General features: G+C 50.5%; 1 protein-coding gene across 12 annotated transcripts in view; it reads left to right on the top strand.

The window, feature by feature from the left end:
• The window catches only part of USH1C (USH1 protein network component harmonin), a 45,821-nt gene that overhangs the window by 11,173 nt on the left and 18,074 nt on the right, over window positions 1–16,574 (top strand). For 10 of the 12 annotated variants that reach the window (XM_057507438.1, XM_057507437.1, XM_057507441.1 and 7 more), the window contains 11 exons: window positions 3,316–3,424; window positions 3,555–3,579; window positions 3,786–3,843; window positions 4,159–4,253; window positions 5,582–5,666; window positions 6,629–6,688; window positions 6,843–6,899; window positions 7,205–7,347; window positions 8,435–8,500; window positions 8,878–9,002; window positions 12,067–12,140. In XM_057507438.1, the coding sequence (XP_057363421.1) occupies window positions 3,316–3,424; window positions 3,555–3,579; window positions 3,786–3,843; window positions 4,159–4,253; window positions 5,582–5,666; window positions 6,629–6,688; window positions 6,843–6,899; window positions 7,205–7,347; window positions 8,435–8,500; window positions 8,878–9,002; window positions 12,067–12,140 (897 nt within the window). Of the gene's footprint in view, window positions 1–3,315; window positions 3,425–3,554; window positions 3,580–3,785; window positions 3,844–4,158; window positions 4,254–5,581; window positions 5,667–6,628; window positions 6,689–6,842; window positions 6,900–7,204; window positions 7,348–8,434; window positions 8,501–8,877; window positions 9,003–12,066; window positions 12,141–13,216; window positions 13,267–16,574 lie in introns of all 12 variants that reach the window. The other 2 variants (XM_057507447.1, XM_057507448.1) reach the window with 1 other exon arrangement.

Raw genomic sequence — 16,574 nt, 5'->3', positions numbered from 1 at the left:
GAGCATAGACTCGGGAGCCAGATTGCCTTTGATATTCATTAGCTATGGGACTTTGATGAAGTTATGTAACCCCATGCCTCAGTTCCCTTATCTGTAAACTGGGGAAAATGATAATACTTCCTTACCTTGTCAGGTTGTTATGAGGAATGAATGAATTCATACTATAAAGTACTTAAAAGAGTGCCTGGTGCATAATTAGTGTTTGTTAAATAAATAGATTTAATAAACACCTTTATGTGCCAGGTAACATGCACAAAACCAGTTCTCACTATATGCCTTGGCTGTATCTTTCTCATTTTACAGAGTTGATAGCAACTCAGAGACTTTAGTCACAGTCAGGAAGTGGCAGAGGCAGGATTTGATCCCAGGTCCCCTGACTGCCGAGTCCAGGGATCTCTCTTCAGCACCCAGGTGCCTCTCCCTTGGGGTCCCCACACCTCAGTGTCTCAGCAGAGATGATGGGCAGACCTCCAGGTCTTGCTCCTGCCAGAGCCTGGAGCTGCATTTTAGTGTGTCTGGGTATGAGAGGCCCTCCCCACACCCCCAGGGCTTCCAGCATGTTTGTTATCAACATCCCATCCAGGCTGCCAAGTCAGGGGCTTCAGGGGCCTCCAGGGCTAATGGCACAAGACACCGTGGGGAGGGTGGTGGAAACCGGGAGCTGACAGACATTGCTTTGTTCCAAATCCCTGTCTCATGGCTCACTGGTGGCATCTGAAATTTCAGCTGCTTCATTATTATTCTCCTATGTGGCACATTTTCCAGCCCAGAAGTACAGCCAGAGAAAACACATAATGAGCTCCTCTCTTGGCGTCAGCTGAGGCCCTCCTTTTTCCAGGGTGAGCTCTCCTCCTGGGACAAGCATTTCTTAACGGTGCTGCCATGATTTGGGGGCATTTTAATGAAGCTTAGAGTTTTACCTTCCTGCCTGTTTCTCAGGTTTATGAATTATCAACCCTTTCTTAGGCTGACAAGCTCATCTCTCCTTTGTTCTGCAGTCCCTCAGATGGTCATTTCATTGTGGCTCTTGCACAAAGGGCTTTTTGCAGGGTTCAGCACAGGGGCAAGAGAGAGAGGAAAGCGGATCCTGCAACCTGAGCTGGGGGCTGCGTGGGAATCATTCTGCCTGGAGTCCTGGGCAGGTTCCCTGTAGGAATAAGACAGGGAGCTTCACTCAGAGGAGCTTGCAGAAAATGTCTGCATCCATTCACTTGTCTGTGGTTCAGGTTTCTGGGGAGAGCTCCTGTCTGAGGGTAATTGGGAGAAGATTCTGAAAGGCAGGGGAGGGGCACATTCAGAAGCAGCCTGGCTGGACGGAAGGCCCTACTGATTTACCTGAGGCTTGGCCGTGGGTAGGGGGCTTCCACCCACCAATAGGACCCACCCCTGGGACTCCATCTCTCTGCTCTTACCTCCCTGCTGGAGATACTTGAGATTTTTTTTTTCAAGGGTATACTGTCTGAACCTACACCCTGTGCCCTGCACAGAGAGGCCTGTCCTGCACAGCTTGCTGTGTAGTCCAGCACTGGAGAATGATTCTGTGTACCTTGGTTGTCCCAGCTATAAAATGGGCAGAGTCATCTCTTCCTTTCCTATGGCCTTGAGGTCACCTCTGACAGGTGGCAAAGGCCCAGAGAGGGCAGGATGCAGGAAGCTCCAATCAGGCTTGGCCAGGTGCCCTTCTTTTCTGCTTCCAGATGCCCAAGAGACAATGCTTGTTATCAGTCAGGGAGACCTGGCTGCAGATCCCAGCAACACTGTTTACTAGTTGGTGACCTTGAGCAAGTCACTCTACTCTCTAAGCCTCAGTTTCCTCATCTGATTTACAGAAATTCAGAGTTGTTGTAATAAATGGATGCAAGAAGCTAGTCCCGCTTTTCTCTTCTCCTTTCATGAGATGTCTCCAGAATCCTAGAGAGTTCTCTAGGGAGCCCTTCCCTATGGCAACTTTCTGAGCCCCTTTCTTGACACTCCTGTCAGGCCCCCTGAGAAGACTGCTGTCTGTGTCCAGGTGTGGAAGGAAAGTGTGCAGATGGCAATAGTGAGAAGGTAACTCTGTGAGGCGTTGTAGAGGGTAGGAGTTGACCCTCTAAGAGGACCCCTCAGAGGCAGTGTGCCCACCCAGCCCCCAGACCCTAAGAGTCAAGCTCTGTCCCTGGCATGTACCAACAAGTCTCTGGAGGGTCAGCACATGCAGTGTGAATACAGCCCCCAGATGACCTGTGCTGGCCTTAGGCTGGAGAGGGACATCTAAGATCCAGTCCCTGTTTTGCAGCTAATGGCTGTGTGACCTTGGACAAAACATCACCTACCTGGGCCTCAGTTTCAACTGATGTCTGAGGGTCCTTCCAGCCCTGCAGTTACTAAGCGAGGAACTTCAGGATTGATCCCCAGGGCCATGGTGCTTGGAGGAGCCTGCAGCAGTGTTCAGCGGGGGTGGTCTCACCGTGGATCTGTATCCAGGGCTGGCCCTGCAGGCTCCTAAGCCCCCACCTCTCCCTATCTAATGAGTCCCAAGGCCTGAGGAGAAGGATCTGAAGACAGTGTGGTGTGCCGGGCACTGGCTGGCTTTACATGTACACGGTCACTTAATTCTCACAGCAACCACAGTATTTCCCCATTTTGCAGGTGAGGGAAACTGAAGGTTCAGAAAGTTCAAGAGACTTGCCCAAGGTCATACAGTCAATAAGAAGAAAAGCAGGGGTTTGAACCCAAGACATCTGATACCAAAGCCTTATGTTTGTTCACTGTTATTTGACTTCTCCCGGGAAAAGAATTTCTCCCAGAAAAGGTCAGGGACGTGGCAGAGTTAAAGGGTCCACTGACTTCCTTTAGAGTGAAAAAAGAGACTGTGTGTGTCAGTGAAGTGAACTTGAGTCAGGAGTCATGGAAGTTCCCCACCCCGACTCAGTTATGGCATTGCAGTGGTTAACAAAGAGAGAAGAGCCTGCTCCTAGGGGAGGGGTGGGACAAGGTGTGGGTGGGGGGAGCTGCTCGAATCTGTGGGAAGGATCACCCTTTGCATGGATTCCAGAACCTGATGGTGCCTGTACTCTCTTTGTACCCCTCCTCCCACATCTTGGTTCCTCCATCTATAGAATCAAGCAGAAAGTGCCAGTTGCCCTGAGATACCTACGACTGATGGAGGGTGGGTTGGTTGTGACAAGGCGCTAGGGCACATATCAAGGTCTCTCGTGAGGGCAGGCCTGGCTGTCATCCCTTCTTGGAGAGCAGCCCTGGAGCATCTGGCAGTGAACCTGCCCAGCTGCCTGACGCTCCCTCAAACTGGCGCTGTTCCCTCTGTCTGTGGCCAAGGTAGGGGACGAGATTGTCCGGATCAATGGATATTCTATCTCCTCCTGCACCCACGAAGAGATCATCAACCTCATCCGCACCAAGAAGACTGTGTCCATCAAAGTGAGACGTAAGTGAGGCCAAAGGACAGGGGGTTGCCGATGATGGGGTGGGGGTGGGCTAGACAGCAGAGCACCCAGATCCTGGGGAGGCAGGGGGAACAGAAGAGCCATCCTAACCCCCAGGCCTTTCTCCCACAGACATTGGCCTGATCCCTGTGAAGAGGTGAGCAGGACCCTCCCTGTGGGCAGCCAGACTCTTCCCTGTGGGCTCAGGGTCCTGGGATAGGTCCTGGATCTGGCTTCTCCCAGGCCAGCACTGCTCCTGGGCAACGGTGGCTGGAGGATCCAGGTGGGGCAGATCTGGGTTTGGAGCCTGGCTCCTCAAACATCTCTCCCGAATGACCCCTTTCTACTTTCCCTTCCCACCAGCTCTCCTGACGAGCCCCTCAAATGGCAGTATGTGGACCAATTTGTGTCAGAATCTGGGGTAAGGGCCAGGACCGCCAGTGATGGGTCTGCATGGGGTGGTCTTCAAGGAGGGCAGCAAGTCCAGAAGGATGGGCTCGCTCTAGGGATGTGCCTTCAGGAGCTTCACACAGGCCCCCAGGGCACCCAGAGTGTCCCTATGGGCTGCAGGCCTTCAGCCAGACCCAGCTGGTGCAGACACCCTGCCCCCACCAAGACAGAATGGCCATCAAGCTCATGTGGGGACAGCAATGCTTGCTGTAAAGGGCTTTTGAGCTCAAGAAGCCATTTGCACACATGTGGACACCCAGTGACCCTTATTCTATCCCTCCTCCAGGGTGGGCGGAGCAGTCTGGGATCCCCCGGAAATCGGGAAAACAAGGAGAAGAAGGTTTTCATCAGCCTGGTGGGCTCCCGGGGCCTTGGCTGCAGGTGGGTCACAGGCATGCCTTGGGGCTCACTAGTGGCCAGTAGACCCCAGTAGGCCCCTAATGCCTCTCCCCTTTCTCACTGCTACTTCTGAGGAGACTTTTGTCCACTGAGGATGACACTTCCTGGTACCTGATTGCCTCTCTGAGCTTCACGGCAGCCCTATAAAGGGAGAGTTCTAATAGGCCCATTTTACAGATGAAGAAACTGAGGCCCAAAGGTAGAGCCATGTTCCTTTGGTGAGCCCTCAAGTCACTGTAAAAGAGCCTGTCCAGCCGGTCATCTCTGTCACAGTTCCCTTGTCACTTGTTACCTGTGGAATTCCTTAAGAGGCAACCAGGAAATTGAAAGTAGGTATCAGGCCACACAGGGCATTCTTGTTAAGCACACAGGAACTACAATCATAGATCTAGGTTCCAGACCCTGCTCTGCCACCTGTGAGCCTAGAACCTTGGATGAGTCACTTAACCACTCTGAGCCTCAGTTTTTCCCTCTATGAATTGGGTTGTTGTGAGGAGGGCTAAGATGACTGAGGTACTGAACTTGGTGTTTGGTACCTAGAAAGCCGCTGGCAGATAGTAGCTGTTATTATTTAACTTATTCTTACAATTTCCGTTTATTCAATACTTTTCTACCAATGTAAGTGATAAAAAGCCCTTCCTTTCGAAGAGATTAATATAGAGCCTCACACAGAAGTCAGCTACATACATAGTTAAAGCACAGAGTAACAAGGACTCTGATGGAGCTGCCTTCTGGGTTGAGGATGGCAAATAGGTTTCTTGTCCTGCATTATCTGTGGTTAATTAGTGGTGGCTTCCTGGAGTACTATTTTGAAAAGAACTCTTAAGGCTGTATCTAGGCGTGGTGGGAAAGAGTGCTGTGATCTGCCACAGAGTCATATCTGCCAAAGATCTGGGATAGGAGAATAATAGTGCAAGTGCCATCCTTGCTGTAGGTGTTTTAGGAGCACTGTGAAGGGAACAGCTAAGTTAGTTTTGGAATAGCAGGAGGTGGGTGAAAACCTTATAGAGGAGATAGCATTTGAATCTTAAGGAATGAATAGGGAAATGCTAGAAAGAGAGGAGAAACGCATATGCAACACATCAGGTGAGGGGTTGGGTAGGGGGGCCGTAATTTTCCATGACTCTGCCACAAGGAAATAAAGCTGGACAGGTAGACAACAGAGGGCCTTGGGTGCTGAGCTCACAGATGACCTGCATCCTGAGGGGCAGGAGCACGAGATACACAGGCGTAGGGGGCAGGACACTGGGAATGAGCAGGTGCTGCAGGGGATGAATGCAGCCTCACTGCCTTTCTCATGTCTTCCACAGCATCTCCAGTGGGCCCACCCAGAAACCTGGCATCTTCGTCAGCCACGTGAAGCCTGGCTCCCTGTCTGCAGAGGTGGGGTTGGAGGTGAGTGGCCCTGGGCTAGCCCTAGTGGGGCCCCCATGGGGTGCGGGTCAGCGCGATCACACAATGATGGAGGCATGTGCCTTTGCACACAGCCCTCCCTCAGCAGTCACTGGCTGACGATTCCCACCCACCTCTCAAGGGAAGGCTTCCTAGAGGGGGTGACATTTGACCCTTTCTACAGTCCTCTCCAGCTCTGAGAGCCTTTGGACCTGAGCTTGGGAATGCAGTAATAATAAAGTAAGAGTTGACATTCATTGAGTGTCTACTGGATCAAACATGGTTCTAAGCCCTTTAAAATGTATAAAAACTCTGAGAGTTAGGTGCTATCATTATACTCATTTTACAGATGAAGAAACTGAGATCTAGAGAAACCTGTGATTTTCCAAGATTATGTATGTAGTATGATAGGGCCAGGATGCACACCTAGGTGGTCTGATGCAAAAGCCAGAACTCTTAGCCTCTACTTTGAACAAATTACTTCCTGTTTCTTTCCTGCAATTTCCTGTCCTGTAAAATGGGGGTTATAGCCTTCTATGGTCATTGTGTGGATTGAATGAATTAATACATATGCTGAAAACTGTGCCTGGCACATAGAAAGGGATTGATGAATATTAGCTATTATACCAATTATTACTGTAACTTAACACAGTTTCTGCTATATGTGGAACCCAAAGGCTCCTATATCTATGAACTGAGTTTTTAAAGCAAATGTCATAAATTCAGCTAAAGGAATGAACCTCTAATGATACAATATTCAACAGCTGATAAAAGAGATATGAGGTGGAGGGGCCCTGTAAGAACCCCTTCAGAGCTTTCCAACTGCTCTGTTCATTGGGAAGAGTTGAGATGCAGTCACCTGAAGACCTAATGTGTGATCCTGGCCTCCAGAGAAAGCCCTTCCTGCAGATGGGTGAGTGTACAGATAGTGCAAACATGCTGATCCCTCTCCATTCCTCCACCAGACAGGGGACCAGATTGTTGAAGTCAATGGCATCGACTTTTCCAACCTGGACCATAAGGAGGTGAGGTGTGAGGTCTCTACCTGCTGGTGTGGCCATGTCTGTGCTACATGTCCCATGCCCCTTCCCCTGCATGGGGGAAGAGACCTGTGCTCCCCAGAGATCCTGATTGCCCTCTTCTTTTGGGCCACATCTGACTGTCTGCTTGTCCCCACAGGCTGTGAATGTGCTGAGGAGTAGCCGCAGCCTGACCATCTCCATTGCAGCTGGAGCTGTAAGTCCAGAATGAGCTGGTGGGGGCCCCTGACCCCCAGTCCCAGCAGCTCAGATGCCTGATCTCTGCCACACACTCCTGGGAAGGTACAAGGGGTCTCCCTCCCTGAAGCTCTGACAGAGCAAAGGGAGAACGTGTCTGCCTAGCCAGGGGAAGTTTGACAGGTCAGAGAGCAGGAGCCCCAGTGCCTGACATTAGGGACCATGGCAATAAGAAGACAGCCCGCATCTTGGCCCCCAGGGCTGTGGCAATGGATGCCCAGGTCCCCTGAAGGACTGAGCACCGGGCCTCTTTTCTCCCACAAGGGCCGGGAGCTGTTCATGACAGACCGGGAGCGGCTGGAGGAAATGCGGCAGCGCGAGCTGCAGCGGCAGGAGCTTCTGATGCAGAAGCAGCTGGCGATGGAGTCCAATAAGATCCTCCAGGAGCAGGAGAAGATGGAGCGGCAGTGAGTGTGACTGGCCAGGATGCCCCTCCCCACCCTCCCAGACCCTATAACCCCACCTGCCTTGCTTCCTGACCACTGCATCCAGGGCCAGCTTCATCCTCTCCCTGAGGCCTGTCCTCAGAACAGAGGGGTTCAGTGGTGGTCGGCAAGTCCTTCCCCTGCCTCCAGACCACTGGGCCTTTCCCTCATTGTCAAGGAGAACCCTCAATTTCCAAGACCCGATAATATGGAAAATAAGGATGCTACTAGCATAGCCAGAGCCAGGATTCACTGAGTACCAGCCCTGTGGTTGGCATTGTATTAGGGCTTTGTTTATGTTACTTAATTTTATTCCCATAATACCTCTGGGAGATAGGTGGTATTAACCCATTTAACAGGTAAGGAGACTGAGACTCAGAAAAGTTAAGCCACTTGTGTAAAAGTCAGGGGGGTAAATGGTATTAACCCATCTGACAAGTGAGGAGACAGACTCAGGAAAGTTAAGCCACTTGTGGACAAAGTCACATGTGGCTGAGCTGGGAGTCACACCTGTCTACGGTGATGAGAACCATCCTCACTGGGGTGGGCTGAAATGGTGGACTGAGAGAATAAATGGGGTGAGCAATTCATAAATCTGAATCAGGTACATTCGAGGACATAATAACAATTTGGGAAAAGAGATACCACCATTGCAAATATGGTAGCTCTGCCCTGGCCTTCGTTAGCTGTCCTGGCCACAGGACCAGGGTCTTACCTGGCCTGGAGGCCTAGGGCCCTCCTCTGGGAGGACCTCACTCAGGCTGGGCCCTGCTTCCCATGTCACTTTATCAGGTGGTTGCAGGTAGTCACAGAGCGCGGCCCACATTGACCTGCCTCCCAGCTCCAGCAGCAGGGAATCTCTGCTCGGCAGTGCCAAACCAAACCACAGGAGAGCATGGGGCCCAGCTTTGTTGGACCCTGTCCTCAGCATCCAGATCTGGTCCAGACATCCTTGGAAGGGAGCCTAGAAGAAATATTTTGAATTTCTCTCAAGTCAAGAGTTAACCACAAGGAAGAGTTAATGTCTGTTGCATAGACTCCAACGTGCCAACCTGCATTTGTGTTTCAGAAGAAAAAAGGAAATTGCCCAGAAGGCAGCAGAGGAAAATGAAAGATATCGGAAGGAGATGGAACAGTGAGTGCCCTGGCTCCACGGGTCTGCACGCGCACGTCTGTGTGTGGACGTGTGTGCACTCTTGGGACTGCGGCAGTCAGAGGCCACCTCCAGGCCCCGTTTGCCTGGCCTTCTTGCCCCCTGGTGGATCCTCCTTTATTTGTAGCTATTCCATAGTCCTAACAGAGCCCCTTGTGTTAGGGTAACTAGAACACAGCCTCACAATTGGCAGGGTGGCATTCACACTCTATTGAGAACACCAGTGCCAGGAACTTTGTTTTCTTCACCACAACTGGAACCATCCAGCCTCTTCCCAGGCTGGTTGGGGTTCCCAGATAGGCAGAGGTGGGCCTTTGGAAGTTCTGGCTCCATTCATAGGCATGGGGGTCTTATTTCAGGATTGTGGAGGAGGAAGAGAAGTTTAAGAGGCAGTGGGAGGAAGACTGGGGCTCAAAGGAACAGCTGCTGACGCCTAAAACCATCACCACTGAGGTGCACCCACTACCCCTTCACAAGCCAAAGGGTATGTATCATGTGCTGGGGAGAGGGGCTTCCTTCAGGGCCTGGGGCCTGGTGGAGGGGGTCTAGACAGAGATGCTGGTCTCCCTCCACTCACACCACCTCCCCAGGTGAATAGGGCTCTCTGAGCTGCGTTTCCTTCATGGAGGGGCAGCTGTGTGCCAGGGCCCTGGGGCAGGTGGGATCTGTCTGCTCTCCTTGCCCTGGGGGCCTGCTGCCAGGTCTTCCCCACAACCTAGGGTCAGGCATGCAGACCCCTCCTATGCTCTTGAGCTGCTGAAGAGGGAATGGAGAGCTGGAGTGACAGTGAACTGCTCATGGGATCATCATCTTTGTTGGCTGTCGTGTTCTCCTTGCCTGGTTCCGAATCAGTGCTGGGCAAAACAGCAGCAAGAAAGAGGGGCAGGGGCTCATGTTAGAGAGACTCTGGTAGTCTGATGCTGATGGGTGACTGTGGGAAGAAGTTACCCAGAATGCCACCTGCATCCTTGTTCGTAGATTGTAGCCACTCCCTCCAAGGATGGAGTCAGGCTGAGGACTGTGAGGCCCTCCCAGGCACCAAAGTGCAGCCGCCCTAGGGCCTCAGCTCCCTCTGCCCTTCCCATCTCCTTTCTTCACCTGTCCCAGTTTCTCATGTCCATTCCAGCCCAGGCCTTCACCAGCTGCTCGCCTGTCCACCTTCTCTCGGTCCCAACTCCAAGGATGTCTTTTCAAGGGGCAGCTCACACTACCAGGGCCAAGTGCAGCATGGGGGCCTCAGTCTCAGTGCTTCCTCCAGGAGCTAGTGGTGGGAAGCCAGGAGCAAGGCGCTTGGGGGCCATGGCAGTCACAAGTCCCGGATTCCAGGTTGGGTCTGACTCTCACTTTACATCTATTTCCACTTGTACTTGACGTGGGGCAGGTTCTACTCCAGCTGACTGTGCTCAGCTGGCCTGGGAACCTCCAGGTATGGGGTGAATCTACACCCGAGAACACAGATTCCCCGTCTCTGCTGCATGGCAGCCACTTGGTCCTGTAAGGGGTCCGGACTCCTCTAGCCCCAACCTTGGATCACACCCGAGCCGCAGAGGGACATCAGCTTGCCCACACAGGCCCGCTGGGTCAATGGAGAGGCATGGGGCATCTGGATAATTCCATTTCAACCTTCCCTGGTGCAGGTCAAAACAGCTCCCAGCACATTCCTTCCTGGCCGCAGAGCGTGGTGTCATCTCAGTGTCCTCCTGGAAGGACAAAGAGGCTCTCATCAGCCTCCCCCATGACATTCGGTATTAGTTGAAGATGTGGCCAAATCTAAATTCCCAGTGAATGATCTGTGTTTTAGACAGGGAGCTAATTTGCTTTTATGAGTGAAATAGGAGCTTGAGAAGGAGAGAAATCAATTTTAATTGCTTTTCATGAAAATAATCCTAGTCAATTTAGTACCTTCCTAGAAATTGGGCCTTGGCTTCAGAGCAAACACACCCTCTCAGGAACAATAGAAAATAAAAACCCTTTCTCTAGCTAACTATTTATTTAGTGCTTTTAAACCAAATCAAGTTCCTTAAATAAAAGGAGCAAGAATGCTCCCTTTGCTCAAGATATACACGGGAACGCCATTAGGCCTCGGATTGGTGACTAAAGTTGGCTGGCGTGAGCTGGGGCAGCTGCTGCCTCCGTCCACCTCCATATGCACCAGCAATTTAATTCTAATTTGGACGTAGGTCAGGAAATACAGGAAGGCCTCTGAGCCAGCTCCGTTCCTGCCTCTCCCCCAGTTCCTGGGAGGCTAGAATGGTCTTGCTCATTTGGGGCCCTGGTCACTCTTCAATTCTGGGGCCCTGTTAGCTGACAAGTTATGCCTGGCTCTAGTGTCTGTGCCTGGGAGGAGTGGACCCCATATTTTTGAATAGTGTTGAGTGTGGAGCATCTCTTAGCTGGAAAATAAAGCCACTCATTCTAAAGATGTGGGTAGGACTGACTTTCTCCTCTCCACAACCTGTCCCAAGGGCTCTGCCTATCTACCTGTGGCTGACCCAGCAGGGCCCCAGCACCCTGCTGAGCTCCACTTCCAGGACACACTGTCACAGAGGCCCTCAGAAGGGCTTTCCTTAGCTAAAGCAATGAAGGGGGTAGATTTTTACTAAGGATCCCAGAGCTGGAAGAAGCCTTAAGAGGTGAAGTTTAAACAAGAGATTTCTAGCTTTTTCTCCCTCTCAAGGACTCCGTCAGCTAGCCCTCAACCCCCATAGACACCACGGTTTGGAAATCAAGGATTTTTTCCTGCCAAGCTATTAAGTAACCATTTGTGTTCCTGTTGTATTAAGTAGCCATTCTCGTTAGCAAGAAAGCATCAGTGTTCCACAGTGGAGTAAACATAAATCAAGCCAAAAGCCAAGGAATTTAATGTACAGCCTTTTCATAGGTTAATGGGTAAGTTCTTCGAGTTAATATTTGAAATATTAATAAACAGCTCCAGCAGACTCATACACTCCCTTCCATAGCCCCAGGGAGGCCAGAGTCCAGGTTAGAAACCACTTGAATGGATGGTTTGTTGTTCTCCACATTATGTCAAAATTCATGTCTTTTAACCACATTGTGCCCTTTTACCCTTTGGAATCTCCTCAATTCCTTATGCTCCCAACCCACCCATGCATCTCTGACACCCTCCAGGGCCCCAGAACTCCAAAGGTGGGGAGGAGAAGCTGAGGAAGATCTGTTCTCCCATTGCAAGCCCTAGGCACCAAAAGGTTTCAACACTCAGATATTCCCATCCTCTATACCATACCTCCCAAGACTCAACTGAATACCCTGCAAAACAGTTCTCACTCTGCTGTCAGACTAGAGGCCCCTGTCGTTAGCCCATTTTACAGACAGAGAAAGTAAAGCTACCAAAGTTAAAAGCACTTTATGTGCTATCCCAGAGCAATAAAGCTTTGCTCTGGGCTCCTGAGTCCCGGTCTGGCTCTTGACCTCACAGCTTCCATAGAGGAAGCTGGTCACATGTCCCCAGGCTCCTGGGAAGCACCTCTGGTCTCTTGGTCTACTGAGTCCTTCTTGGTTCACCAGCTTCCTCCTCTTTTCCTGGGTAGATGATCAGGGAGTGGAGCCTGAACTTGAGCTGGCAGACAACCCGGACGGAGGCACGAAGGAGCAGGGAGAGCAGGTTTGCGGTCCCCGCTTTGCTCCCTGGCCTTGCTGCTTGCCTGTCCATTTCATCCTGCTAGCCCTACAGACACCCAACTCCAAGGGATCAGCAGGTGGTGGGGACCACTGGGATCTTGGACCAGCTTGGGCCAAGCACTTCACAAAACACCTAGAGGACAGGACTCATGGCCAGTCTGAAATGTCCACTGCTGCACATCAGTGCAACCAAACCACTGGTTCAAATATTTAAGTATTGCTCAAGCCCAAGTCTGTCCTCAGCTACTCTGCCTTATCTCCCAGGACACACTAGGTCTCCCCAAGATGGAGCAACTAAGGGGGTGGTGCTTGATCCAGCAGGGGGCTTTCAAGATCCTGTTCCAGAACTCAGGCTGGTCAGGGCGGGTCATTATTTAAACCATCACTGCTGGCCTAGGGAGGCTCAGGTTTGAGGTATTATCCCATCACACTGCTGTCTTGGGAAGGCAGGGGCTGGCGCTTTGGATCCTTGGCCTGGATGGGGATATGCTTTTCTGGGGGCAGATCACCTGCCTGCTGTTCCCTGAGCTGTGTTTCCCAGAGCTGATCCCAGTCATTGCCTTCTCTCAAGGCTGAAAGTGGAGGACATGGCCTGCACTATGAGACAAGACACTTCTGTTCTGTCTGGCAGCAATTCTAGGCAGACACCCAGGCTCCCTTTTGTCTCAAGCCCTTTCTTGGATGGAAGGCCCAGATGTCGGTCAAGAGAGGCCTGGTTCTCCTTGAGCAGGGCTCTGTGTTTACAGACTGTGGCTGTGATTTGGAAAAGCTCAGGCTCCCACAAGGGCTTTCTCTGTGATTTTCTGGCACTGACTTCTGCAGCCAGTGTTCTGGGGAGAGGCAGTGACAGGGGCCCAGGAGCTGGGAATCAGGGCTTTTCCCAGGCAGTCTTGGCCTGCTTTAGAGCCCAGGTGAGGCCAGGTAAGTGGATCAGACGGTACTGCTGTGCTGTCGGACCTGCCCGAGCTGCTCTTTCTCACAAAGCCACATGTTCTTTGACTCAGCTGTGGCCACCCTGCTGAACTTTGTCTCATCTCTTTGTTCCTTGTGTTCTTATAGCGTTTGGGTGGTTCTATCGTTACGATGGCAAATTCCCAACCATCCGGAAGGTAGGACAGGATGCGTGCTGTGCCATTTGCTGCTGAGTTTGCTGTGGGTTTTGACTTTCTCCAAACATTGTGTCTATTTCTGTCAACTCTAAACAGTGTGACCCGGCCTGTTCCCTGGAAGGGCAAACCCCGTCAGTCCCTCTGTCCAGCTGACATCAAGTGACAGGGTGTGGGGGGCATTGTCAGGGGAAATTATTCATGGGTGAGACCTGCCCAAGTACCATCAGGCATCTCCTGCCTCTGCTTTAGTCCCACAGGGCCGTGGTAGGAAGCTTCCATTTTGTTCTTCTGTCAAGTAGAATTCTGGAAGCTGAAGTCAGACAGAGTGAAGTACCAGGTTGGGCGCACACGGCAAAGGTTATGAGACCAACTGTGCCAGGCCCAGACTGGCTGCCGAGGTGGGGGTTTGTTGCCTCGGGCTGGGACAAAGAGCCACACCAATCAAAATGCTCTCCTAGAAATATCTCTGCACATTCCCAGGATAATGCATTTTTCTGGTTTCTGAGGCCTTAAATTTTCTCTCCAAATCTTATTACTGTATCTCCAGGCTCCATAAAACTCTCATCCTTTTTCCTTCTAAATCACTTTGGCATTTGATTACAAAAACACTGCTGTTAATATCTGTGGATTGGACGTTCAAGATGACTTGGTATTTGGAAACCAGGCATCACATAAATCTGGATGAACTAATTTAGGTGTTATCACTCGACCAGCTCTTCCTGGCAGGATGTGGGTCCCCCAGAAACCAAAGCACTGACAGCTGGGTGACCTTGATGATATCTAATTTCTGCCTGCCTATAAAATGGGAATATCTAATGTGCCAGAAACATCTGCCCCCTTCCTTCAACACAATCTACTAAGATAATAGACAGCAATATTCCTGACAGAGGGGAACTTTAGCTAGGAGCACAGGTCATGGTCTAAATTTAGGAGAATCCTTACCACCCTGCCATGGTCTCAGAAAGGACTTGATCTCTTAAGACTGACTCCTTCTTCATTTTATAGGCCGACTCTATGGTTTAGGCTGGCTCACTGGGTTAGCTTCTAATTCTCTACATACTGTCTCTACTAGAACTCAACTAGAGAGGATAACACACATACAGGATTTTATTTGAGAAAGTGATAAAAGGGATGGATAGGTAAACACTTTTCCAGGTGCTAATAACTAGGTAAATGTAAAAAAAGAAGTAGAGTCTCCTCTACACACACAACTCCCATCAGAACTCGTGTCACTTGAGAATTGCTGTTGGTAACAAGTCAACCTGTTTCCCCCTGTTTATTAGTTGAGTCAACAGCTGGTGTTCTGGATTTCATTTCATTTGCAAAAGAGAGGAAAAATTGCTTCTAGGTAGAATCCACCCCATCTCCTCTCAGTCTGCACCTAAAGGAACATTTACAGTGAGTTTAACAGCAGCTAAAAGAACAACAGAACCATGTCCCTCGTGCTGGCTCTGAAAACCCACCATCATTTTCTCTAGAGCATGTGAGATACTTTGTCTCACCAGATGGAACATCAATTCCCCAGGTGATACAAGTGGCTAGCTATGGCCATGAACATCAACCTGCAAAATTCATTTTATTTGAACAGATAAAGATTTTATGTCTTCTACTCTTAACCTGGCAATAAGTCCATCTGGGGCATGAGGCCCTCATATCTGGGCCCCACAAAGTCCATTCTGGGACCTGAAGAATTCTGACTAAACCCTTTCACCAGAGCTGCTCGAGTAAATCACACACACCAGCCCTGCCTGCAGGAGCCCACCATATGGCAGGGGAGGCATATTTACCATTCAGCTAAGCTGTATGGAAGGGGCTGGTGTGAGACCAGTAGACAATGCTATGGGGCAACTTGCTCTTCTGTACTGGTAAACAGGAACTGCTTTCTTGGACACAGGACAGAAACTGTGACATCTGTCTGCCCCACGAGGCTCTAAAAATCTTAGCATTGGTGGGTTTTGGAAACAGAATGGCTATTGCTATTGTGGTGGTCCCTGTGGGAGGCCAAACCCTTATTCTAGCAAGTTACCATTAGGCAAAATGTTTCCGGCTCCTCTTAGGGATTTGCTGTCTAAATCTATAACATGATGGCAGGGATTTATCTATCAACTGAGCCAAGAGTTTGTGAACAGGGTAGGCATGGGACCAAGCAGGACTCTGAAGCAATGGAAACCGTTTTCTCAAGTGGCTCATAGACTGCTCTGGGGATGGATCCCATCACTCAAATGAGGGTGCGTCTCCAAAGCACATTACCTGCACATGGAGGTGGGGGTTGTCTTTGGGAGGGGAGGAAGGGTGACTCAGTCATAGGTGACCCGCTGGCCCCCTCCATCTGTGGATGAAGTGTGTCCCTTGCTGGGAAATTCAATTCCTCATCCTAGCCTTAGATGCTAGAATGATTCAGGAATTCTGAAAGCAGGTCCCAGAAGAGCTTGTTGAGAGTGGGGATGAGCTCAGTTTACAGGCGAGTTTCCTCCTTTCCCCCGAAACCCCCCAGAATGTTGACCCTCTCTGCTGTTTCTTCCTCCTGTGTTCTAGCTCTGTCCTCCATGCTGTGTGCGAAGGTCCTAAAGCTCCAAACTGCCATGCTCCCTTGCCCCCAGCTCATTGGGCACAGTAGAAAATATGGCTTAGGTCCAAATCCTGGCACGCTTACTTACTAGATGTTTGACATTGGGCAAGGGACTTCACCTCTCTGAGCCTGGGCTCTTTCATCAAGAGAACGGGGATAACACCTGCATATGAGTTGATCAATGTAAATGCCTTGGCACATAGGCAGTCTATAAATTAATTCTCTCCATTCCTCTTTCTGGGCTTCCCTGCAACCCATGACAGAAGCAGCCAGGAATGTAGGCTTTGTGGGTCCAATTTCAATAGGAAAAATAAGGATTCTGTTTGTCCTGCATCTCCTTTCCCAAATCCTCTTAAAACCCGACAGCCAGGGAAAAGCAGCTAGGTTATCTTCTCTCTGCACACTCTTCTCCCAGTTCTGTAGTTTCTGGCCAATCCTCAGTTCAGGGGCATAGTTCAGAGGGAACGGTGCACTCTCCAGGATGAAATAGTCTGGAGCTTAAGCATCAGGGCAAAATCTGATGTTCTGGCTCTGGGCTCCGAGGTCTGAGGCCGGATCCCACCTCCTCTAGTTTAGGATGGATGACCTCTGCCAAATGATGCCAGTTCTCCCTGATTTTCTGTAGAATCTCCCAGGATGCATCTGTCATATCTGGACATGAGACATCTTTCTCTCCAGATGGAGAAGGCATGTGCCCAAATACTAGGAAATAAATACAGTGCCTCTTATTTGTACAGTC

This window comes from Manis pentadactyla, chromosome 9, assembly GCF_030020395.1.
Source record: "Manis pentadactyla isolate mManPen7 chromosome 9, mManPen7.hap1, whole genome shotgun sequence".
Classification (NCBI taxonomy): domain Eukaryota; kingdom Metazoa; phylum Chordata; class Mammalia; order Pholidota; family Manidae; genus Manis; species Manis pentadactyla.
The sequence above is the reverse complement of the archived record's forward strand: the minus strand, read 5'-3'. Positions and strand labels throughout refer to the sequence as shown.